The sequence below is a fragment of the Ceratotherium simum genome, chromosome 8 (assembly GCF_057802395.1).
Source record: "Ceratotherium simum simum isolate JZ-2026a chromosome 8, ASM5780239v1, whole genome shotgun sequence".
Lineage (NCBI taxonomy): Eukaryota > Metazoa > Chordata > Mammalia > Perissodactyla > Rhinocerotidae > Ceratotherium > Ceratotherium simum.
This window is the reverse complement of record NC_141907.1, coordinates 77411948-77438725: the sequence shown is the minus strand read 5'-3', so window position 1 is coordinate 77438725 and position 26778 is coordinate 77411948. Positions and strand designations below refer to the sequence as shown.

Here is a 26778-nt window from a genome sequence, read left to right as displayed (position 1 = left end):
TCAATACATTGTTACATTGTAATCATTTACTTCTAATCTATCTTGAGGCCTTCCCACCCAGGAGCAGAATGTTACAACAGTATAGTTTTCTTTTATTTGTCCCATGCTTCTTTAGGGTTCTTCTTACGTGGTGTATTATAATGAGTTCTTTAATTGTCTATTGTCTGTGATAGTCTCATGGATGGCAGGGAGAATATTTTACTTATTTTTATATCCTTGGAAATTAATATCTTTGCACCCCTAGCATCTAGTCCATGGTAGGCCTTCAATAAATCTTTGTTGACTATGTGAAGGAATCAATGAACAAAATTATATCGCAGAAAATTTTCTATACCAAACTGGATTTTTGCATCAGGGAATAATATATAGATTGAGCAGAATCAGAATGTGTAGGCCCTTGAAGGCAGAGGAGTAGGAAAGAGCAAATCAGTAAAGATTTTTAACAGCAGGGGACAGAACTGCTGAAAGCATTATTTATGAAAAATCAAACTGGCAGTGATATACAGGTTTGAAAGAAGTACAAATGGACCAAGGGATCAATTGGAATTATTGTTAAAACAATCTAGCTATGAGGAGATAAGGGTCTAGAACCAAGAATGTTTTACGCGCTAAGAATCTAAGAGAAAAAGGCACAAATGCCAAGTGAAGGGGTCTCTGAAGCCGGCTAATGTGAAGGATCAAGAAGCACGAGTCAAAGATTATTTTTTGAGCTTAATAATTGCTAAAATTTATTGAATGATTATTATAGGTTGCACCAGGCACTTTGGTTTAGTGTCTAATTCAATCTCATTTACTCCCCACGACAATGCTATGAGATGAGAGCTATTACCACCTCCATTGTATGGATAAGGAAATAGGTTAGAAAGGTTTAGAAATTTGTTTGAAGTCACACTGCTAGTAAGCAGCAGAGTCAGGATTGGAACGAGGTTCAGTCCACCTCAGAGCCTATGCTCTTAGCCCCTGGCACCTCTGGAGACAGGATGAATGTTCATTGGACAGATAGTATACAAAAAATGCAACCACATGAAATCATATGGGGAATCTGTGTGGTATATTTGAAAAGGGGCTGATTTTGAAGGCAGAAAAAAACTTGAACTGGGACCATCAACATTCAGAATTGTGACTTATGTTTGATTTTTTTCTTAGTCATTTCTATTCCTCTTTCTCAAGACAGACTTTCTGGATAATTCGTTGTAGAAATGAGATCGAAATCATATAATTTTATTTTGATATATCAGAGTAGTGCATGACTGCTTCAACTCTTGTTTAAAATTTTAAATCATTTTATTTGCTTAAGAAAATGAAAGAAAGCTGAAACAGAGAAAAAGTCTTGTAAATGAGTTTGAAAGATCACTGTGGTTAAGGCCGCATAATTCCGCTGTGTGTCAACAGGGCCCAGGGACTCTTCCTTTTCATTCCACACTGCTGGCTGACAGAAACCCTTTGTCTGTTCAAGCAAGGCCATCAGAGCAGCGCTTGACGCAGGCCCCTAAGAAAACCTGACACACTCACCTAAGTGTGCTGGTGGCCTTTTGCAAAAATCTTTTTTAAAAAATCTTTTTCATATTGAATATCCATTAACAAAAGCAACACGTGAGCATTATATTATAATGATAGTGTACTAGCAGTCTAGAGACACAAAAGTGATGCAAACACAGTAAAGCAGAAATTAGAAAACCTCAGGTAAGCAGCAAAATAAAATAAAAATCATAATATTGGTAGATACACACTACTATTCAATTGATCTTGTTAGGAAATCAATATCAGCATGTTAGATTAAATCTTCCTACGCATTGGACACTGTCTTGAACCTACTATTTATAATAGTCTTTCTTGATAACAAAAACTTGTACTGAAGTTCTAACTGTGCTCCTTATGTAATGTTGCTAAATCTTTCTAACAAGAAAAGTCTTTTGGTTTTTTGAGAGCACTTTTCTTTCTGTCTCTCTTTCTCTCTTTTTCTTGCAAGTTCATCTCTTCCCATTCACTGTTAATTTACTTACCTCCAAACCACCAAAATTTACAGGCCATTCCATTGCAGGACTACAGTGAAGTCAGACCTGACGTTAGGCTTTCTATCTCTAGAAAATTTGTGCAGACATTCAAGACCATGGTCTCGCCAAGATAGTAAAATGTGTCAGAAGAGATTTATCAATTAGAATATACTTTTAAACAACACAGAGAGAATTTGGGGGCATTAATGTCAAAGATGGAATTAACATAGACTCAGAAAATATTTCCCTTATTCCTTCAGTTTTTTGGACCATTTACATTTTAATTATGTTTTTTATTTATCATACAGAATCTATCTTGTTGCAGAGATTTCGACTATGAGTTCTGACCCTGAAATACTAAATGTACAAAATATTGCCAGTAGAAATGGAAAATCTCACATGCTTTATGACGACAAGTACAGAAAACAGTATAAATACTACAGCAAAGATGTTAAAGCAGTGCACACACAGGATTTCGATATAAACACTGTAGATTAGTTAATAGAAAACCATGCTAAATTTATTTACTTGAAACTTTGGTAATTTGTGTTTTCAAATGTTTTCTTTTCAATTCTGGTGAGGTAACAGTGATATCTCATGAAATCTGTTTGTTTTTATGTACAATGCACATCATACACACACACACACGCTCACACATGGAGTCAAAGTCAATGGCAGTGGGTGGTGTATGTCAGGGCTGGTTTTGACACCCCTCTCCCGGAATAAGATAAATGTAAGTGATGAAGAGCTCCTGGGGTTGGCTGAACTCATTTTGTATTCAACACTCTGCCTGGCCCCTTTCTCATCTCTTTCTCCCTCTCTTTGTATGTTCAAGCCTACTTGAGTTTCTTTTTTCTTTTGTAGAACTTAGTTCTTTTGATGTGTTTCAGGGCACGCCCTGTGGCAAAGAGAACTTCCCAGGAATCGGAAACATAAGCGCCCAGCCCAGGTCTGAAACAGCCACTGTGCAGCGGCCAGAAAGATTCAGGCCTAGAAGCTAGATTTTCTCTCTCCCCAAAAGCATTAAAACACATTAAGAGTACATTCTACATATGTGATTTGAAAGGGCTAGATATACTCTAATATTTAATTGCAAAGTAGGCATTTGGTGCAATTTCTAACCTGAATTGAGCCCATGATAGTAATTTAACCTGAGCTATGTCTATCTGCATTCATATATTCGTCAGTTTCACCACATTTCCCCTGTAACTATAAATTAATGTGTTTCTGTTTCACTGCTGCTACGGCATCAGCATAGCTGCTGTTTTCAGTGTACATGGTCCTCAGCTGTCCTTTAATAAACGATGTGAGGAAGTGCAATGCTTTAACTCTACTTACTTGTTTATAAAGTGGGAGGCGATGCTGCTGTGAGTATTGTAAACTATTGTTAGAGGGCACTATCTACGTTATTAATAGAAAGTCTAGATAGAAGGAGGAGTTAATTACTTTATACCCAATATCAGTACTTCTATTTTCATAAATGAAAAATATTTAATAAAACAGTGTTATGTTTTATTTAAAGTATCTCTGTTTACTCACATATTATACTTTATGTGGCAAATCTTTCAGGACTATGTCATTGAATTAGAACTTGGAACTGAAAATAAACAAAACAGAAAATAAGGAAAAATAGCACAGTTTAAGTTTACACATACACAAATTTATCACCCTAAGACATTCAAATAATTGTTAAATTCAATTTTTACCCGTCTCTAAAAGAAACCTCTTATTTTTAAAATGAAAACAGTTGAAAAAGCAAACTTAACTAGAAATTTGGTAATTATCTGGTTCATTTGATGAATTTAGAAAACCCATCTATATTAATTAGATGTGTTGTTTACTTTTGTATAAATGAGTTTACTCTTATGTATGTATATTGCTAGGGTTACTGAAAAATACTATGTTACCAGCTGAATAACAGATATAGAAAAAATAGAAATTTGACCAGCAGACAGTTGATTATTTTCAATTAAATTTGATTCCATTTAGTAAATGTACTGAGCACTATGTGTTTATGCTAATGACATTACCTATTAACTCTAAGGAAAGTAATTAGTGGTATCACTGAATTCATTCAGCACTTTCCAACATATTTGATGCTTAGATAACAAATCAACCAGCCAATTGCCACAATTCTTTTTAACTTTGGTCTCTATATCCACAGCTTAAAAGAAAGAGAGAAAATGATTTCTGAAATGATTCAATTATTTAAATATTCGTAAAATACATATTTTTAACAATAACGTAGAAGGATTATTCTAACAAAGTGGGAATAACTATAAAAACACAGTTATAACTATGTTTCTTGAGTTCCTTCTACATGTATCTGGGTTACTATTTATGAATATTTGTGCAAATATCTATAAATAACCTACTTAAAACTTCTTTATAATGGTAAAGGCTGGGGATTCAAAATAGTCCCCTAAATGCTATCTGGAAAGTTTAATGGGGCTGTTTTACTTAAACAAAACCCAAATATTTAATACAATACAAAAACACATAGAAGAGTACAAAAGAAGGATTTTTGTCTTTCTGATGCAACATAAACTATTCTTTTTTTCCTTAATGTTACACAGCATTTCTAGAAATTGGATATTTCCAAATTGTTTGATCCTAAATTTGCTAAGATGCGCAGGTGCATATGAGACACTGCAATGCTTTCTAGTTTTCTGGCAGTGGCTGCGGGCAAAGGGTCATATCAAGTTCTCATCCTGTTGATAAACGTTAGCGCAGGCCCAGGTTCTGGATGAGTGCTGCCCGGGGCCTCCCCGTTTACACAGGATTGCTGCCATCACGCTATGTCACACTGATTGTCATATCATATATTTTAATGGTGCTGGAGAACTAATCTTGCTATGGTCATGTTGTTTTTTACCTCTTCCTGCTTTTCTGCAGAGGTGTTATCTTTAACCCATAAAATGACATAAAAGTTTGGCATGCCAGGTATCAGACTAACTCATCCTCTTCATATTAACCCATCCCAGGAAACACGAGTGCTTTTCTTTTTAAAAATATGCAAAAATTTAAGAGAAATTTGGCCTCCTGAAATGGATTGATGAGTTCTAGACCTAGCAGTGTTTCCATTTATTTGACTCATGACTAAAATAAGACTTCCTTAGTGTCTCACTGAAAATTATTACAGTTATGTTTACAGAAACCACTTGGGAAAACAGACACCTACGGATTTATTCAAGTATTTTTTTTTTTAAACAAAAGCAAAACACGGCAAATGGATTAGAAACTAGTTGACTGAATTCAATCGGATTTTAAATTAAACTTTTAATTACACGAAGAGTAAAAGGGTATCCTTGAGATCCCACACGTACCCAAATAATACTGATTGGTTACTTTTATTGAGTACATTGACCAGATAACCACAGAGTCTCTATTTCACTACAGGAATTGTGAAATGATTCAATTATTCAAAATTTTAGTTATTAGCTAGCTTCCAAATTTTTTTTTTTTATTTTAAAAGTAAATAGTTGCTTGGCTCAATTTAATATTTTTTGTTCTTTTGTTTTCATTCCCTCCCCCTCCCCCCAATATGTCTATGTGGATGTAGTCTATGCATTTTTGTAAAGGAACAATGAGTTGGTGTTTTGTACAGTTTCTCCTTGAGCTCATGATCAATTTTTAGGGACTTTAGGGATCATCTATTCCAAACTTCTCATTTTATAAAGGAGGCAGTCTTAGAGAGTTTATATGACTTTTATCACTCAGATCGAGGAGCACAGTAGGTCCTCAGTAACGATATGTTGACTGAAGAAATCCACGTGGAGTCACATAAATACACTACCAGAGTCCTTAAGACATTGCTTTGCTGTGACTTATAATAATAAACCTTCATAAACACTACCTCCTAGCCACAACATCACCTTGAGGCAGGAATCATTCATAGATTCTACTAATTGTAGAAACTATTTAACGGGTGAGATAACTGAAATTGAGGATCATTAAATGGTTTGCCCACCATCAGACAGCTAAGCAGCGGAAGAGCTGAGATTTGAACTCCTGTTTTCTGAGCCTTGGTGAGTAACCACTATGCATACTGCCTATAACCGCTTTTCTCTCTCTCTCCTTTCTCCACTCTCCAATATAAAAAGCAGGAACTCGTGTTATTTGTCTTTGTAAGCCCGGCATGCTCGGATAATAAAGAGTGCTCAACAAATGATTGCCACACGAATCAACCCAGGACTCTGGCTAACTGGGCCAGCTCTCTTTCTTTTACACTGTGCTCCACTCCGAGGGGGGACGTGGCATTTGAGAAGGTAGAGGAAGATTGGAATCTCCAAGGTATAGAAATGCTTCAAACCATTGAAACTAGCAAAACTTATTCTATGTTGTCTGTAAGCTTTGTAAGCGCAATTCTGCTTCTTGAATGTGGCTTAACGAAGACAGACTCTGTTAGCAGTTTCCTGATGCACCTGATACATAAGTGTTCAATGTTACGTGCACGATGCATAGTCTGCAAACTCGCACGTGACTTAAACTTGACTTGGAGAATTCAATCGCAGTCGTTAGTGAGGTTCTCCTTCATGTCCCAACACGAGCCCTCCAACCTCATTTGTGCCAAGGTCTTGGGTCCTTAAACACAGCCACCACGTCTAGGAGGCTCCTCCAGTCATTGGTCCACACTGGTTTTCTAATGAGATGCTCACTGTCCCAGGCTGAGGAGATGGTCCCCTTCAAGTCCAATGGCTTTGCTGCTTCTGCTTGTGTTTTGGAAGGAGGGCTATTTGGAGAGACTGGGATCTCGCACCCCAGAGCCTCTTCTCAGGGTCCCCTGTCACTGACAGCTCCCTCTCCCCAACCCATTGACCCCTGCCCTCCTTTATTTATCCTGGAGGAAATGTTTGTCCCTCTTCTTTCTTAACGCTCTTAGAGCAACTCTCTATCTCCGTCTCTCCAGATCCCCTAACGTTACCTCTCTGATAACTTTAAGTTGGTAACAAGGGAAGGAAAAGCACCTGCTGGCCCTGCTTCCACACTGAGAGATCCCCCAGCAGAGAAACACCCAGGGCCTGGCTCTGTGCTTGGAGGAAGCGGGGAGGGAAAACTGCAGAAGGTAGGACATAAAGTCATATTTCAAAAATCTCCTACCACAAGTGCTTTTTGAATGAATGCATGAGTGGTTTTGACACAGTCACCACCACCATGAAATTATAATTCTTAGTTTGTAGGGGATTTTCTTTGCATCTTTCCGAGAGCAAACCACCTTGGCATCTCCCCACCGACAGCTATTGAGATATTTCTCTGCAGGGCCTCTTGGAAAGGCAGCTAAGCTCCAACAGATCACAAGTTCTCTGTCCCGAAAGAACTGAATGAGAGCTTCTAGAAAAAGAAATTTTATTTTAAAATATGCATTAGAAGTAGGAATTTCTTTGTTATAAAAATCTCAAAAAATTAGTATGTAATTTGACATACAAGTGTAATTATAACAATATTGTAATACATTGAATTGGAATAGCAACACAATACCCTTTTGAAGTGCTTTCCCATGAAGGCCCATTCTTTGCCCTACAAGTCTCAGATCAAATCTTGCTGCCCCAGGGAGGCCTTTTCTCACCATTCTATCTAAATATGTTCCCTCTTCCCTATCTCCTACTTTATTTCCTTCACAACCGTTTCACTTGTGTGGTAGGCAGAATCCTAAAACGGCCCTCAAAATTCCCACATGCTGGTGTGAGTTCTGTATAATCCTCTCCCCTTGAATGTAGGCAGGACTTGTGAATATGACAGGATGTCACTCCTGTGATTAGGTTACTAATCAGTTAACTTTGAGATAATCAAAAGCCAGATAATCTGATTGGGCCTAACCTAATCAGGTAAGCCCCTAAAAGGAACTGGGCCCCTCCGGAAGTCAGAGAGATTCGAAGCCCAAGAGGGCCTAGGGGAACGGCCAAGCGGAAAGGAGCTGTGGGAGCTTGAGGAGCAGTGAGCAGCCCCTGCCCAACAGCCAGTAAGGGAACAGGCGCCTCAGACCCACAACAGCAAAGAACTGAGTTCTTCCAACAACAGGTGAACTTGGGAGAGAACCCCGGCTCTGGAAAGGAATGCAGCTCAGCCCACAGCTTTATTTCAACCTCGTGAGACCCTGAGCAGAGAACAAGCTCAGATGTCTCCATACATTCCCTCCACTCTTCCCCCCACCAGCTGTATCACATTATGTTCTCAAACTAAGCTTATAAAGTCACAACAATCTCCACACAGTTTTCACACGAACTACTTGCTATTAATATACTTGCTTTTAGGACCCTTCACGGACTGCATCCTACACATATTCCTATGTAAATCATATTATTTTCATACCTCAAGGTTAATAATATTTACAGAAGACAAGAAGAAGCCTATACTTACTCACCTGGTTATAAGAATGATAATAAAAATAAAAATATTATACTAAAGAAATACAATAATTTTAATTTTTAAAAAATTATATCTAGCACTAAAGGTAAATTTAAGTGTGAGATTAATGTGGATTTATCTATATTTATTTAAATAAGTATCATATTTAAGTTTAAATTGTAGAAGTATGTCCTTTAGCAAAATGTATACTGTTAGCTTTCAGTTTATCTCTCTGTCTCTTGTAATTTTTCACATAATGGAAACTGTTATTAAAGTGAAATTAAGGGAATTGTATACGGTTTCCTTTTGATAAGTATCATAATCTTTTCCTTCATGATGCTTCTGTAAATCTTTTAGCTTTATTACCATTTCCCCAGAGTGTTGTTATTTTTTTAAAATTTCTCTTGGTTTTGGATTTTTCCATCTGTTACAGACATGCTACCATATACTAAGGTAATAACTATTATGAAAAGAAAAAAGTTATTATTTGTATGATACCGTTCAAAATATCTAGGATTAAATATATCATAACTATTTATGATTCTGCTCATTATATTCTTAAATATTTCTATCTCTATACTAAAATATCTTATATGAAAAATATGTTGCTGATATTTTAAACTCAATATGGAACTTTGTTATCAATTCTCGTCTACTAGGCCATTACAATTTGTTTTCTAAAGTAAATAAAATTGTAATAATAATTAAGTATTTTATAGGAGTACTTAAAGACGACAAATGGGGGAATGTGAAAATTATTAGTTCTTCTCATCTTCCTCTCACGGTCTTCTCATCCTGAAGCTTTCTCCTGAGTCTTCGAAGAATATACTAGTAGAACAACAGATGCCAGGAATTTTAAGGAAGGGAGAGGGTGGGGAGAAAAATAAAAGAAGAAACTAGCCAGGCACAACTTAAATCCTGAGGGCATGTGGCCATGTTACTTAATTTGAGCTGCATTATGCAAAACAAAACAAAAATTATCTGCAAGTTGGCAAAGCTCGCTGCAAGTGCAACACGAGGAAGAAACTGAGTTAGCACGCAGCAGATTTAAGACGTGCTCGCTGAGTGGCTTTGAAGAAAGCAAGCTGAACGACCCCCGTCCTCAAGCATAAATAAACTCCAAACAGACTCATTTGCCATGAAGGATGAAATGTGGAGGTGCCGCGGCGCCTGGGTCTCTGCCTCTCCATGGCTCCTTTCCCCAAGTCGTTCTGGTGGGTTTTTGTGTCCCAAAGTTGTCCCTATGCAAACAACAGGTTGAATATTGTAGGTGTGGGTTATTAAAGTGTCCCTGGGACAATGGCAGTCTGTGTCCCATTTGTAACGCTTGGATTAATCTTTGGAAAGTGCACACAAAATGTGACATGATGTTGGCTTCCAACATTATTCAGTCTGCATAGCAGCAAATCCTGCCCTGTCTCCCTGGAAATAAAACTCCACAGACGTATCACTGCCATCTAAAAGGGAACCTAACGTTTATGCTCAGGACTGGGGACACCCTGATAGAATTTCTGCTAGGAGTTTGATTTTATAGTTTGCAGAAACATTTACGATGGAAACAAATTATATTTTATCATCTTATTCACAGTTTCCCTAAAGAAAATCTGAAATCAGGTAAATCATATTCTTTTTTTTTTTTTTGCTGCGGACAGGAGAAATGAGAAAGCCTTTGTCTTTCAAAGAGAATTCCACAAGAGTTTAGGATGATAACCCAGGACTGGTCTCTGACAAAAGGCAGGATTCTTGGCACTTCCCCTCTTCTCATCTTGTTTTCCCTTTTTGATTTCAAAGGCTCTAGAGGAGACTGCCAAGATGTGAAAACTGGAGGGTGAAAGTGTGCTGAGAAGAGAGGGTGTTCCTCATATTTACTTTCCTTTTTCCTACATCCTTGGAGCCTCTGAAGCATCGAGGCACAGCCTCACCTCAGTGTTCATCAGAAGATGCTTTTTGACTTATATGTCTTGTTCACAAAAGGACTAACTAGCATTACGGTTTTGGAAAGAAGTTCCCTCAAGTCACTTTTTTTTTATTGTGAAATTTTTGTTGTAAGTCATTTGTTTTTAAGTGCATCTCAATATCACAATTTAGAAGACAATTGGAACTAGGATAATAGAAAGAGAGAAAAGCATGTTAAATTATATACAACCATCAATAATGATTGGAATTCCCATAGAACCAAGTTTGAAAATATCTCTCTCATTTAAGACCAGCTCCACACGTAGGAGGAATTGAAAGTTGCCTAACAAAATGGAACTAGGCAAAAAAATAAATAAATAAAACAAAACAAAACCAACAATTCAGAGCATTGTTCTAGAACAATGGCTGTTAAAGTAAGTTATAGATCAATGTCTTTATCTTCATTATTAGAATCCAGTGACTTCAAGTGTCCTTTTCTTTTTGGCTCACATTGTGAAAGCAAGTTAGGAACAGCCTCCTTACATTCTGTGGTACAGACATTTTCTTATACTACTTTTATGTGTGGGTCCATCAAAACACCAAAATAAGTTGAATACTCAGTCTTTGGTCTAGAATAGTCATCCATTTTCCTCCCTTATTGCCTTTTTTTTTTTTCCCTCTGTGTGGAAGATCAGCCTTGAGCTAACATCCATGCCAATCCTCCTCCTTTTTGCTGAGGAAGACTGGCCCTGGGCTAACATGCGTGCCCATCTTCCTCCACTTTATGTGGGACGCTGCCACAGCATGGCCTGACAAGCGGTGCATCGGTGGACGACCGGGATCCCAACCTGGGCCACCAGTAGCGGAGCACCAGCGCTTAATTGCTTCGCCAAGGGGCGGCCCTCTCACTTATTGTGTTTTAATAAGTGAATTTCATAAACTTTAAGTTATAAAGTAAATTTATGTTTAACATAATGCTTTAATTTGTTTGACATATTGGGAATCAGCATAAGGTTTTGTTTGGAAAAGAACATAGTTTCCATTGAAAAAATAAGTCAAAACAGTAATTATAGAGAACTGCAGCTATATCATATAACTTGCTTTACAGTTTAGCTAGAGGAGGTGAAACTGTGAAGTCTGAAGCCCAGCGCTTTGCAAGCCTCTCTGAGCAGCGGCTGTGGCAGTGAGCAGGGGACACGTGGAACCTCCAGCGGGGCCCTCATGGACGCATGAATCCTCGCCCCTCCCTCGCTCAGCCATCAAGACAACACAGTGATGCTGATGCTGCGCCTCGGGTCACAGGGGCCCTTGTGGTTAGACTCTAAAATTTTATATTGCCTTTTTCTGATGTGTCTTCCCTCTTGGGCTTCATTTTTCACCTGTGATATGTCTACGTGAACCTGGCGTTCCAATAGTTGCATTGGTTTGTGTTGTTCTGACGTTCATTTTATTCAGAATTAAAGGTGGGGTGGAAGGGTTATGGTAGGGTTAGCCGGCGTGATTTTTGTCCCGGGTGGGCCAAAGGCAAAAGGAACACAATATTGATAGCAACATAGGTGGGGAAGGAAATGGCCCAATTCATCATTTTGCATCCGCCAACTCAGTGTTCACTTTTCATCTTTGGGGTAGATGTCAGGTGAAACCCAGACTCCCAAGGAGAAGGTGGTTTAATGAGATCAACAGTGATCACAGTGAGCGAGGGTCAGCTGTTCCGGATAACTAGAGCAGGACGTGTGCATCACCGCGCTGACCTCGTGACCTCCCTTTCAGGAGGAACAGCATTCTCACCGAGAGCTGAGAGGGCTGGGGCGGTGGGGGGGGGGGGGGGACTGGGAATAAAAGTGAGTTTACTTTTGTTGAGAAAAGCCTTTTTTTCTGAAGATTTGGGCAGTGGGTTGGGGGTAGGAGGTGTTTTAAGACTTTATACATAAATTATGGCTATCTGAAAACATTGTGGACAAAATATACCCATTTCTTTTCATTTTTATATTCATGAACTAAGAAAAAAATAACAATGACACGAACTACCACCACCTAGTCTCAATTTTTTAGAAAGTACACTGTCAGTCACCTATATTTATAGATTTTAGATACATTCTTGTAAAGAGAGTAAACATTAAACAAAAGGACTTAAATGGTGGGCTTACCTACCACTAAAGAGAAGAATAAAGAATGATTAAAATAATTTCTTTTTCAAAAGAGGGCTTGAGTCTTTTCACAAAATGCTATTGCTTGTAGAAGACTGAAAATTTAAAGCTGAAATATCGACAGATGGTACCACAGCGCCACCATCTGGCTTTGAAAAAGACAGCAGGAGTCACAGCGTAACAGAGGAGGACAAAACAGCATTTCCTCTTCCTGAAGGGCGACTGGAGAAAGGAAGAGACTCAGCGCTGCCCTGTGTTTGTCACTACTTCGGCTAACATCAAATGCCTACTGTGTCACAAACTGCCTCCATCTCTTTTTCTGTTTCTATTTTAATTTGAAAAATGAACACATTTTTAGTGGATGAAACCTTGAAAAAATGAAAATCTCTTTAATGTTAGCAGTCTTTTTTTTGTGAGAAGATAGAATTTTTTTTTTTTAGCATTAGAAGACTGTATTTTAGTGTCAATGTGGTAGAGCTTCCATAAACAGGGTTACCTCACTGATTTTCAACTTGCCTTTCGATACGATCTTTGTATAAAGTTGCTGAAGTGTCTTTGAGTTCTTAAAGCTCAGAAATATTTAAGATAAAACATTCTAATACATAGGAGAAGAACAATTTTGACCCTGAAAGGTGAAATAATTGTATTGCATATGTAAAAGTCTGCTTTCTTTGGAATAAAATTTATACTTCTAAAATTTGAATGTTTAAAAATTTTTTTTACTTTATATTGTGAGGTTTCCCAAGATTGTACAAAAGTGCCAAGCAACAGAGTGGCAAATACGTGTATCTTCATTTGCACATCTCTTTCAATAAAGATCTCATAGAACTGGCTTGAAAGATAAAACGTTAGGTTTACCATATTTTGCACTCTTGCAGCATCTATCTCTTAGACAGAAATGTGTGCAGATTAATAACATTAAAACACTATTTTGAACCTACTGTGAAGAAGGAACCATTCTAAGTGCTTTGCATTTAATGTTGACATTAAATCCTTTCAGCAATACTATGAGGAATGTCCTGTTATTATTTCCATTTTATGGATGAGGAAGATGAAACACGGAGACATTGAGTAACTTGCCTAGGGTAACACAGCTGACAAATGAAGGATTTGAACTCTGACCTTTAGACTCCATATTCTTGATAATGACACTAAATCTATTTTCTCAGGACACCAGTACTTTAAAAATATTTAAAATGTTATGCTCTTTTGTATTATTGTATTTTTCTCTTTGTACAGCAACCTATTTAATGTAAAACATTGCTTTTAAAATATTTTATTAAAGTTATTTCAACAATGTTAACAGTTAAACATGTTTGGAAGGCTAACCTAAAAAGCAACCATTATATATATCTTCCCCCCCGCCCCCACCTCCCCACCCCCACCATGAAATCATACACCATGTGTTTAGATAAGTGACTTGTATATGAACTTCTGGAAATGAACTTTTTGTAAATTGAGGACTGTTTTTATTTTACCTTACTTTCTATCTTAGATTCTAAATAATCACTTTAGACAATTATATTGAATTATTCATGCTAGTTTTATTGTATGTTCTAAAAAGTAATTAAGGGAAACCACTGTTTATATTTTGGCTATATAGAGAGAAACTGTTCAGATTTTTAATATTTGTTAAAATGTTTCAAATTTTCTGAAATTCTCTACAGGTTCAGATATTTCTGAAACTCATACTCTCAATTTCAGAGAGTCTGTGGCTATTTGTCTTAGATAACAATTAGCCTCTAAAACTACTCTTAAACTGAGCTTATTTGAATTTTTTTTCAAATATAGTACAATGTGTCCCTTATTATTCTAATGGAGATAGAAAAATATGGGCTTATGGAGGATATTTTACTGTAATTTCAGTCAATGTTTTATGAAGAAAACATTGGAAAAATGTGACACCAAAACATATCCTCAGAATGTACTTTTTTTGTGCTGTATGCTGGATTGGGAAATTGATTTTGACTGAGGTCATATTGGGGTCACTGGCTAAGTTACCTTTGGGTGCGCTAGTAGGAGGAAGCACTCGCTCACTCAGTATCAGGCTAACTGTTCTGTGGAGTGAAGTCATGACTGAAACACCAGCAATTTCTTTATTTGAAAACACCTAATTATTAGTGTGGAGCTTGGACGTTATCTTGGATATTTCTAAGTATTTTTTACCTATAGATATGGCATTAATATTTTTACTTATTTCTTATTAAATTTCATAATAGCTAATTTAGGTGAAATTCAAATAAACAATTCAGAATAGCAATTAAAAATCATTTATACGATTATTTACTGAAAATTTGAATTATAAAAAACTTGAGGTCATCTGTCTAGCATTTGTATTTGTTTACTGAGATTTTTGCCATTATTACTATTATCCTCATGTTTTAGCTATTACTTTGGGGGTAGGATGGATACGAAGAAGAGAAAGATTGTGAGAAGAAAAAAGGTTATTTCTTTGTTCCCCAAGGACACAGATACAGAACAATAAAAAGATAATCTGTTCTTCCATGGTGTGGTCAGGGAAGAGTTCAATTCAGGAGTCCTCGAGGGAGAAGGCTGTTTCTATCCAGAACCACCACAGGAGGGCGTAGATGCCTATCATTTTTCAGCAGAACCGCGAGACAAGCTTTTGATTTCTCTTGTGTATATGGTACTTTAAGTACACTGATATTGATTTAAATAATGCAGTAAATATTTTCCTTATGAGAATTTTTTTTGACAGAATTAAGTTGTGATATTATTATTCTATCCAATAGGAAGCCACTAGATTACCTTTGAATGTTCCTTAGATCATATAATTTGGGTACTCAAAAATATCATTGCCCATTGAATAACTTTTCATCTTCTTATCCTGAGACTTCAATTCAGAATGTTTTGGCTAAATCCAGGTTCTACATTTTCTATGTCTTGCTGAATATATCCACCTGGAAATTTTACCTTCACTGCAAATGTATTTCTAAAACCAAATGTCTTTCATTCCACATACAGAATATTCTCCCTGAGTCTACTGTTCTTCCAGATATCCGACCTCCAGCCTCTGTCATGACGTTTGAGTCTTCCTTCGCTTTCTACAGCTAAGCCAGCATTAGTGAATATGTGTGTGTATTTCCCACTTCAACTTGACCTCACTGTAATGGACCTTGTTAATCTCATGGCATTCAATCATTCAAGAAATAATAATTCAATGACCCTCCATAGGTCAGACACTGTTTTAGGCACTGAGGAAAGAGCAATGAACAAAACAGTGAGAATCCCTGTCGTCGGTTTGATTACATTATAGGGGAAGGAGAAAGACAGGAACAAGTGAGTATGCATAGTATGTTAGAAGGTGATACGTGCTATGAAAAAGAATTGAGCCATGTAAGGGGAAATGGATCATGTTGGGGGAAGGGATCACAACTTCAAATAGGATAGTTTAGGCAGGGCTCACTAACCCTGAATTTTGACCTTTGTTCCTTTTAATGCTGTGCTTTAGACAGAACTTTGTTTATCATCCTTGACCGAAGCAATCACCAAATTCTGTTGATTTTCTCAGAAAATCAATGTGCTTTCGTTTTAATTTCAACTGCATTTTATCTTGTTGAGCCTGTTATTTCTTTATGTTTAGATTTACAAAGCCTCTTAACTTGACTCTGTGCCTCTGTGGCAGTCAGGTCAGATGCTTTTCAAAACTGTTTCGATGTGGCCACAGGACAAGCCAACGGAATATGGGTGGAAATGATGAGTGCTACTTCTAAATCTGGGGTACTAAAATTCCCACAATCCTCCATGTTCTCTCTGTACCTCGTCTGCCAGCTGGATGCAGAAGATTCATCCGAGGACCCCAAAGTCCTGGGGCATGAGAGCCACTAGACAGAAGGAACCTGGGTTTTAAATCAGCACTTGGAAGATGATCCTCTGCTTGTCTCTGAACTTTACATGAGTGAAAAATAATCTATTATAGATTATTGTGGAGCACTAAGATTTTCAGTGGAGGGAGCGTTACTTTATACTAAGTAGCATTATTTACCCTAATTAATATGGCCTCCTCCGACACTTCATATACCACTAGGACACCCCATTAAAATTGACTTTTGTTTAGTACTACATTGAACGGTTACTCTGCTGTTTATTCATACTTATGTCAAATCTAGACCCACGGTTAAATCTAACTCTCTGTCTTCCTGTAGCTAAAAAGAAGCTGCTGAGAATGGTTGAAAAAAATTACAACTGTACAGATCAGGCCCCGATAAGGTCGTGGACTCCCACCTCAGCTGAGTCCCAGCTCTACACCAGTCCATCTGTGTTGCTCCAGTCAGCTCTCCCATTCTTTATTCTTCTAAAATCTCTGACGCTTGACCCTCACCGGTGATTTGCTTCCTCCATCTTAGGGAAAATAGAATCCAACAGAGCTCTTCAATAACATCCTGCTATTGAAGCTAGAAATTAACTTGCGTTCACACTCATCCTTTCACTCGTCTATGCAGTTAAAATAAAATATGCGCCCTTCTCCTGTTGAAGCCTAACTGTGCCCTGGATCCCATTCCTTTTTATCTTTTGAACACCCCACTTGCTGCTGTACTGTCGACATTGACCTCATTCCTGGTTCCTTCCTATTGCATTTAAATGTGTTCAAGTCTCTCTTCCGTTGAAAACAAACCAACCCCTTCCTTGGATCCTATTCTTCCTCCAGGTACAGCTTCTTTTTTCTCCTCTCTTTCATCACCATATTCCTTGGAAGAACAGTGTATGTGCCCTTCCACCAACTACAGTTTGGCTCAGTCTCCACCGTTCTCCTGAACACTGTTATTGTCAAGATCCCGAGGGCCTCCAAGATGCTAATTCTAATGGCTACTTTTCCTTCTCTGAGTGGCACTAGACAGTATTGACCACTCTGTATTGAAACACTCTCTTCCCTTGACGTCTGAGACAACTCGCTCCTATAGCTTTTTTCTCATTCTCTTTTAGCTAGGATACTCTTCTGTCCTTTGATAGCATATTGATCTTCCTCAGGGTTCTACACCCAGACTTTGTTTTCTGCTAAATAGACTCACTTATTTCTTGACTGACTTTATTACTTCCCATGATTTCACTTACACTATATTTAAAAAATACAGTGTTTTTATATTTAGTTTTATACTTCATATATATATACTTCATATATATTCCTTGTATATTTTTCATGTATATATATACTTTATATATACTATACAAAAATATGTATAGGTTTATACTTCAAAAAATACCTCACGACTCAGACCCTATTCCTGCCACAACTCTCTCCAGAATCTTTCTACCTCCTCCTTTCCCTGCTGCAGCTCCCAGAGACTCAGACTATACCTCGATTGCCCCTCAAGGCTCCTAATTGGGCTCCCTTTCTCAAATCTTGTCCCATTCCAAAACTTTCTACTAGGGCAGCAAGAATGAATCTTTAAAATAAGAATATGATCAGGTCACTACTCCACTCTAAACTCTTCAGTGGTTACCTAGTGATGACTGGAACTTTATTCCTTAAAAATACAAATTCTTTAACGTGGTTTATGAAGCATTTCAAGACCCGCTTCCTACCTTTTCATTTCATCCTCTTGATAGTCTCCTTTCCCTCTAAGTTCCAGCTAGGGTGACTTCCTTCAGTACCTGGAGCAAATCTTGCCTTCTGCCTTCATGTCTTGCACGTGCTGGTCAACTGGTCTGAACAGCCCCTGTTTCCTTTGCCTGGCTGACTCTAAATTATCCCTGAGTTCTAGCTGGAATCCCAGCTGGGGAGATTTTCCTGTCCCTGCTCTGGGTTGCAAATCACTTTGCATTTCCATTACTACAGCACTTATCACAATTTATTGTCATTGCCTGTTAAATTGTCTGTTTTCCCCAGTAGACTGTAAACACCATCTTATTTCTAATATTCACAGCTGTTCAAAAGTGGAATAGATTGTAAAAGGGATGAGACTCAAACGTTAGGGTGGTGGTTGGGTTTGATTTTTATGGTTTTGTCGTCTCACCTCCTTACTGCTCTTCATGGGCCATGTGTTGCAGCCGCATTATTTGATCTTTCTCAAATGTGCTTTGTGCTTTCCTCCTCTGTGACTTGGATCATATCTTTCCCTTTGTCTAAAAATGTCTTTTCCTACTCTATACTTGTGGACATTATACTCCTTTTTAAGCCTAGTTCCAAAGCTGTCTTCTCCACGAAGACATTTTATCACTCTGGTGAGAAAAGATCTTGCCTTTCTCTGAATCTTCAAAACACTCTGGATTATTTTTAAGTACTTATCATACAGCATTAAAATTGTAGTTTTTGCTATATTTCAATAAAAGCATATCTAAAAGGGTATCATGTCTCCCTTCTTTGAATTTCTATAATGTGTTTATCAATTTCATGGAACACGTCATACCTTGCCTTATGTTGTACTTATGCATATACATGACATCTCTTCCATAGCAGCCTTGAGAGTCTTGCATGTTTATATGTACCGCATTGCCTAGCATCTGGTCATATATATACAACGCACTCTCAAAATATAATAGTTGAATTCATCTACCAACCAGTTCTTTCACCTTATTGTCTGTCTGTCTCCATAAGACCCCCTCTTTCAAGCCAAATAACCTTATTCCCGGTCCTCTACTTGTCAATTATATTTTTCCCATTTCCTCGTTGCACATGGCTTTTATAGTCTACATTCATATCTCTAATTGTCAAAATCCTATCTCTTTCGCTCAAACATTCTTTCTCTGTGAAGGATGCCTTAGTACTTCCTGCTAGAAGTACTAGCTAATGTGCTCCGCCATTAGTTAGTGGGCCATGGAAATACCATGGAAAAAATTAAATCATGGAGCAAACTGACATGGAAGTAATTTAGTAAGATAACCTAGTAAGATGAAGAGGAGAGATGTGAGCTGGAGAAGAGTGAAGCTGGGAGACCTAGCACAATGGTTCCAGGCAGAGGCTAGCATATGCTTAAAGGTGTCTAGTAGCAGTAGGGCTGGAACAAAGGGGATCAGGCAGTAGAGCATTATGTAAGTTGACTCAGTAGGAGCTTGTTTTTCTAATGTTTCCATTAGAGGGACTCGAAGGAAGAGGGAAGAAGACCAGAAAAGTCGCTGACATCATCAGCAGAGAAAAAGAACACAGGAGGATGAGTAGGTTTGCTGGGTTTTGAGCAGTCTCTGTCGTAGATGCTAATCTGGCACGGTATTTCTTGGAACCTGTTTACGTTTTCTAAGCCACTATGACGCATGCACCATCTGTATTCATCTTCTATGGATATTTTATTCACCACTTGTAGATTCTGTATCAAAAATATACTCAGCTAGTGAGGACCAGTTGATTTTTATGGATCCGCATTGTGTGCACAGCCTCTTGCAGCACTGAGGGACTATATAAGCACCTTTTACCTCCCATCCCTTTGATCCTGGGAGCAGCCTATTGTGGTGGAAAGGGTATGGATTTCTGAGTTAGAGAGATGTGGGTTTGAATTCTGTTTGGTCACTTACCAGTTGTATGACTTTGGCTCAGTTACTTAACTTTTCAAAGCCTTAGGTTTTGTTTGTTTTTAAACTGTTCACTTAGTATCAGCAACAGCAACTTACAGAGGTATTATGAGAATCAAGTGAAACATGTATGTAGTGCCTGGCCCATGGTCAGCCTGCCCTCCCTCCCCATGGTTGCTGTATTTAGGAGAACACAAATATTGGCCTGAAAAGGACAAAAATTGAAGCAGAAAATGGCAACTTGCTTCTTCAGATGAGAATGGATTAAACTTCCCTACATTTGAAATAATTCTAGCGGAGGATATATGCCGTGTATTTTATTAAGTTCAATTTAGAAACAAGTGCCTCTGCAAACTATCTTAAAATTCTTACATTGTTTAGATGTTCAATACAACACGTGTACACAATTTGTGTGCTATTCTCTTTCATAGGAAAGAAAGATTAGCTGTGTGTGTGAGTGTGTGACTCATGGCTTATATTTTAAAAATAAGATTGTGGGGGAAGAGTAAATTGCAAAGAATTATATTCTGTATTTGAAAAGCAAGTTTTACCAAAGTTATTCTAAATTCATAAAGGCTCATACTACCTATTTTTTGTTTTGTATTTGATCTGTGACATTTTTTCCTTAGAATTGGGAAATAATCTTTCACCTCTTAAAAGTGAACCATTATCATGACCTAAGTGTTGAGAGAGAGTTCAAGCCGGCAGAAAATATCCAGAATGAACTCCAAGTAGTGTTTCTGATGGCACCTGCTTGGTGAAAGCTCACCTCTTAAACCTTCAGAGGATATGATTGGTGATGATGAGTATTTCAGACCTAGCTTTTTATTCTCTTATAGTACTCTTAACTGTGTTAGCAGATGCCTTCTGAACTCTCAAGTTGAAATAGACTCAGAACTGAAAGCACATAGCAATTACAGGGAACCAAACACAGTTAGTTCTACAGATACTTGATTTAACTTAGTATACTGGCTCTCTCATAGCAGGTGTTTGTAATGTTTGGGCTAATTTTAGTTTGTTCCTTTGATGAGACAAGTCTGTATTTAGAAACATTTTTTGGATTTCTATTCAGGTATGTCTGTCTGCTCCAGGGTCGTTCTTGTGAGCCTAATGGAAGGGGACTTTGCTCCAGCTCATTCTCTCCTTAGGATATTGGCGATGTTGAGTCTATTTCAAGCCCCAATTATGGGATTTGAGTCACTGTCACCATATCACAGGACAGTTTGGTCAATTCTGGGTATTCACTGTGTGGGAAACATGATAAACGTCATGTGGGAGAAAGGGATGAAGCTTGTTCTATAGCATTTCAAAGAACAAATAGGGAGCAACTTTCAACACAACAGAAAGACCAGCTGTAAAGAAGAATAATCTAACAATGAGACAATTAAAATTGTTGAATACTATAATGGGCTGCCTCAGAAAACATTTGAGTTGAGGTTTTGGTCATCTGTCAGTAACGTGTTATTCGGGGGCTGAGGGAAATCTTAACTGGAAACTGAACACATGAAGAGATGGAAGCAGAGCCGCTCTGACTGAAGCCCAGCAGGCCTCACCTCAGCCCAGCAGCAGCCCCGTAAATCCTGAGAAAAACCCTCAGGAATCTGGAGAGAACAGTTGAAAAATCATGGACTCTAAATGATCCTCAGCTCCCCTCCACCTGTTAAGAATCCATCATTCAGGCTAGTGATGAAGGAAAATAAATAGTTCTCAATTCTATGATTTCTTCTCCTTAACCCCTCAATTTAAGGAAAAGTGAAGATTAACAAAACAAATATTCTTCTGATTTTAGCGCTTTCTGGTAAAATTTATTTCCCTCTTTCTAGAATCTGAATTCAAAAAACCAGTCATATTTGACTTGTTTTTCCTTTTTAAACTCTATATTCAGTCAGTCTTCAAGGTCTCTTGATTCTTCCTTCAAAATGTATCTACCATCTGTATCTTCTTTCCTTTTTTGGGCTACCCCAGAAGTTCATCTCATACCTGAACATGAGCTTGTTAATTGGTCCCTTCTCCCTTCCATTCTATGAATTACTACCAGCTTAATCTTTTTAAACCACCTCTTTAAGAGCATGTTTCTCCTTTGGTCAGAATCTTCAGCGGCTCCCCACTGCCCGTGATGAAGGTCTCCATACATTCCACGATTGTGAGCCTCTGTGAACACCAGCCCAGGTTTAATCTCTCTCTGACGGTTTAAGGGCTGAAATTCAAATGGAAGCATGGCCAGCAACTGGTGCCACCATGTCACTGTCCCATAACACTCAAAATGGTGGCAAATATTTAGGCCCAAGAGATGGTGAGAACGTGGCAGCACTGATGATCCCAAGATTGATTTTCGTCTGGCTTTGTAATCAACCTATTGGAACTAGTAACAGGCATTCCACTTTGCTCAGAACACTCCAGTGGTTTCCCAACTCTAGCAGAATAAAAGCCAAATCCCTACGACATCCTATAAAGCCTTATGAGGTGGGACCTGTGTTACCTTTCTGAGATCTTCTCCTCTGACCCTCTGTCCCAAGATCCACATTGATCTTCCTGCTGTTCTTCAAACATGCCCAGCACACTCTCACCTCAGAGCCTTTGTACTAGCTGTTCCCAAAGTCTGGAATGTTCTTTCCTAAGATAGCAACATGGCTAACTCTTTCACTCCCTTCAAGTCTTCAGTCAAATGCCAACTTATCAGTGAGGCCTCCCCTGGCCACCTTATTTAAAATAGCAAATCCCCACTCTCACTCTGGCCTTCCCACTCGTCCCCTTTGTTCTTCTCTACAGCACTTATCATCTAACAGGCTATCTACTTCACTTATTTATCCTGCTTATTTTCTGTCTCCTCCAATTGATTGTAAACTCCATGAGGGCAGGGATTTCTGTCTTGTTTACCGGTATATCCTGGGCACCTAGAATAGTGTCTTGCATATAGTAGGACCTCAGTGACCATATTTGAAGACATGAATGAATGAAAGAACAGGATATAGTGTAATCTCTTGAGCCAAGTCTTTGAGCTTTCCAAAATCTCACCCAAGCTTTACCTCCTGCTGCTTCCTGACATGAGGCCCATCTTCCAGACATCGTGGTCTACTGCTCCTATGAACATTCTTTCCCAGCCTTGTGCATTTGGTTGCCCTGTACTCTCCACTTGGAATCTCTTTTGCATTCTTCTGATCTTTCCATAGTCTCTGTGATTAGGTTAAATTTCTACTTATTCCTTGAAACCATCCCAAGCCACGCAGCCTCATTCTTCTGCTCTTCTCATAGAACAGTTTCTTTATAGTACTAATTTGACAATTAAATATATTCTGCATCATGATATAATTTATATTCTTGTTTTCTGATGTTATTTAAACAACGAGTTTTTATTTAACTTTCAAATGTTTGTATTTTGTTTCTCCAACTTTGGAAACTCTCTTAGGAAAGTGCAGGTGTAAATGAAGAAAACTGCTCGTGGGCAAAATTCTAGCCCAGGGGCCCACCCATCACCCTGAGAGGTGAGGGGTTCAGTACCTCAGCACTGGAACCATTGCTGGCCTGGAGGTGTGCCTTCTGCCAGGTAGGAAACCGCTGCCCTATGGAGCCTTGCTCATAGTAGGTGCTCAGTGTTAGCCGATCGACTGATTGATCTCGTGTGATTATTTTGTTCCTAATATTTCTCCGCAGCCTTACTAAAATTTATGTACATGTACTAATACCAGTTAAAAAAAAAAGAGAGACACAAAATCACTATTATGGGTAGGAATTAAAAACCTCATTTAATGATGAAGAAAGAATTAATTAAAATATATTAACTGTTGGTGATTGAACTGTATTATAAGACTTACCATGTTAATTGGACACACCCAAACCTTTGGAGGCTACACATGTGAGAAGTGGTTTTGCACACGTGTTGCTCAGTTTATGAACAGTCATTTTTACCATGATATTTCCATGGAGAAATCTGAGTGAGTGAGCAATAAGTTTTAAAATGCTTAGTCATGCAGAATTGAATCTGGGAGTCCCAATTATGTGTATATCTTGCTGCACTGCTTAGTTATTTTTAATTTTTATAATACGTTCATTTGGAAAGAAGTATAATACTCATTAAAAAACGTGTGAATGAAAGTTAGATAGATATCAAATACAGACATATGATGCAGTTATAATCCATCTGACAATCAATGTTCAAAGCTTTTTTTAACATTGCCTACAGAAGTACTTGAGCATATTAGGTATTCAATAGTTATTTCCAGAATGATAAAGTCAAATTAGATGAGCTGGACATGTGACACCTGTATTTTCAACTTAATTTTAGTGTGTTTTTATTTCTAAAAACAAATCTTATATCCAACTTTTATAAACAGATATTAATAGAGGGCTAGCATTAATTTGAAAGTCAACTTTAATATAATTCTAGAGAAGAAGTGAATATTAGCTATCAGCTCCTTATTTATCTAGTGTGGAACAGACATCGGCACCCCTTGCTCCAGGAAGTGGCTGTGATCCTGAAACATTTTACATAACTTAAATGTTTGCAGCTTCAATCTTATTTTATTGCACATTAGAAGGACTAATTCTTAAGGTCCCCCTCACTATGAACATTTTCTGTAGTGAACAAGCAAGCTGTAATTTGATGCCCAATTTTTAAAAATTAAAAATAGCCGCAGATATAGGCTAATTAATTCCTAAAATTTTTCTGTACCACCAGTTTAAAAATAAAATATAGCAACTTTAAAAATGAAAGTTTGCCTTCTATTTCAAATCTTGTGGCAGGCAAAATATTTATTAAAAGCCATGTTTTTCCTTCCTTCTCTGGTTCTGATGTTGTGTCATTCTTTGATTTGGTGACATATGTTTCTCTTTCTAAAGCAGCTGTTATGAAAGCTAAATTAGTTTTTAATTAATGAGAATTAATGTCCTGAAAGTTTTGTGAATTTCTATCACATCACAGATAGTTCGAGACTTTTGAAATCTGCTGCCAATTCTGAAGCCGAACTTACAGGATTTCTGCAAAAGGAAACCAGGCCCTCATTCCTCACAAAGACTAGCAAGCACATCTACAGCATAAGGTAGGTAACACATCCAAACAGCACAGCCAGCTTCTTTTCTTCACTCTGAAGAAATTCTAGGAAACGTGCAAAATTAGTCAAAAGGTGAAGCTTGGTCCTAAACTATATGTAATAGCAAGTCAGGGTAGAGCTTTTAGATAATGAAAAAAATTTCTCAAATTTGAACAATTTTTGTTTTGTTACTAATGTTACATGGAAATCAATGAAGACTATTGAAAAAGTAGAAACTTGGGAAATCCAGGTAAGAGAGAGAAAGTGCTCCTGCAGCCTGCTCCTATTCCCATGGTGGGCTGAATCCTTATGTGGAGTAACTGTTCCACGCCTCTGTGCAGCTCTACAAAATGCAGCAAAATCCTGAAGTTTCTATTCTTCTGGATGTGTGTTTAGGGTGAAGGCTGTTGTCATGGTGGGCAGCCTGTAAAGCGCTATGCATTCATCGGGCTCAGAAGTCACACTGTATCCTGTGTCTGAAATGACAGGAAAGGTGGCTAGGAGCCTTAGTTGCAATATAAATAAAAGTTTATAAAAGTTGAAAAGTAGCCTGAATAAGGTTTACTGTGTTTGGTTTCTTTGAAGCAAATTGTTTGAAACACCTTAGAGCTCTACCTATCACAATTGATTAGACCTGCAGGGATAGAAAATGAGTTATTGTGGTCTCTACCATTAGGACGTGGACACCTGAGGGTCGGAGTCAGTCTCTGAATGGTATGCAGGTGTTGATAAGGAGAAAGGGTTAGATAGTAGTTTGTCTGTGGCTTATGTTAATTTTCACATTTCTGAAAATTTGGCCTTAGGGTCTGGCATCTTGGGAAATCTCCAAGTCTTCTCTGTGAAGGTGATCTGAATCTAAGAAGACAGACTCGATTAGCCCTTGAGAACTACCAGGATGGATTGCTCCAGTCAGGTAGATTGTCCAGGCCCAAAGAGGACTGTGCTGGTTCAGGGTGACTCATTCTGCCACCTCAGAAGGCCTGTGAGGTGGCCTCTGTATCTTGCATGTTGATATGGGGCAAGGAAAGAGCTGGGGGGTAGAGCATATCCAAACCCGTTCCCAAACATGCATTCATTTATGCCACGTGTGTCTGCTTAGCACAGTGGTTTTCACATAAGTTTTCAGTAAACACTAATAGAATTGAATTAAATCTATCAAATCTAAGAAGCTTTATTTCCTGATTTTTCAATGTCAGAAAAGACATTCCCACCCAAGGGAGCTCATATATGCTACCTTATGGGATGGTGTCTACTAAAATTTGTTTAAATGATAACTGTCGCTGTAATTGCTAGCCATTTATTAATATCTGGTCACAAGGATTGGAAACAGGATTTGTTTTTAGAAATAAAAACACTCTAGAAGGAAGCCAATTTTTAGTGAGGCCATTGTACTTTATCAATTATCATGAGATGTATATTTAAGGACAAAACCTACGTTTGCCAGTACAAAAGTTCTTAGCTCTGCCTTATTTACTATACTCGTAATCCAGAATGTGTTTCACCATTCCAAAATTCTGGTTATAAAATATTAATAATTTGTCACTCAATTGCATAGCTTAGAAGGTATTATGTAGGGTAAATGGATCTTTTTTCATCTTTTTTTCTTTTTAATTAATGAAGCAAAGTACTATTCAGCAAAGTCTATTTTTTAAAGTATTTATTCAATTGACAACCAATCCCAAACTAAAAGAGATGAAAAATAACATAATTAAGAAAATGACAAATTGCCTGTAGCTTGATATGTATGAGGAAGAAAGGAGGTCATACAATTTTCTAATATATGATTAAACCAAAACCTGTGCATAAGTTCCAACGTGGTTGAAAGTGACAACCAGTTCTCTTAATGATTCACCAGAGGAAAAAACTTGACATCTGAGTAGGATAAAAGTACATGGCTATAAGGTA

The 26778-nt window shown here is 37.8% G+C and overlaps 1 protein-coding gene across 2 annotated transcripts in view; it reads right to left on the bottom strand.

Annotated features, from left to right (window-relative positions):
- GRID2 (glutamate ionotropic receptor delta type subunit 2) overlaps positions 1-26778 on the bottom strand; it is a 1475972-nt gene that overhangs the window by 4139 nt on the left and 1445055 nt on the right. The window contains exon 16 of one of the 2 annotated variants that reach the window (XM_087434599.1): positions 3534-3591. The exons of the other annotated variant lie outside the window; for it this stretch is intronic. Coding sequence (XP_087290725.1) covers positions 3571-3591 — 21 coding nt within the window. The 3' untranslated portion in view covers positions 3534-3570. The remainder of the gene's footprint in view (positions 1-3533; positions 3592-26778) is intronic. 2 annotated transcript variants of the gene reach the window in all.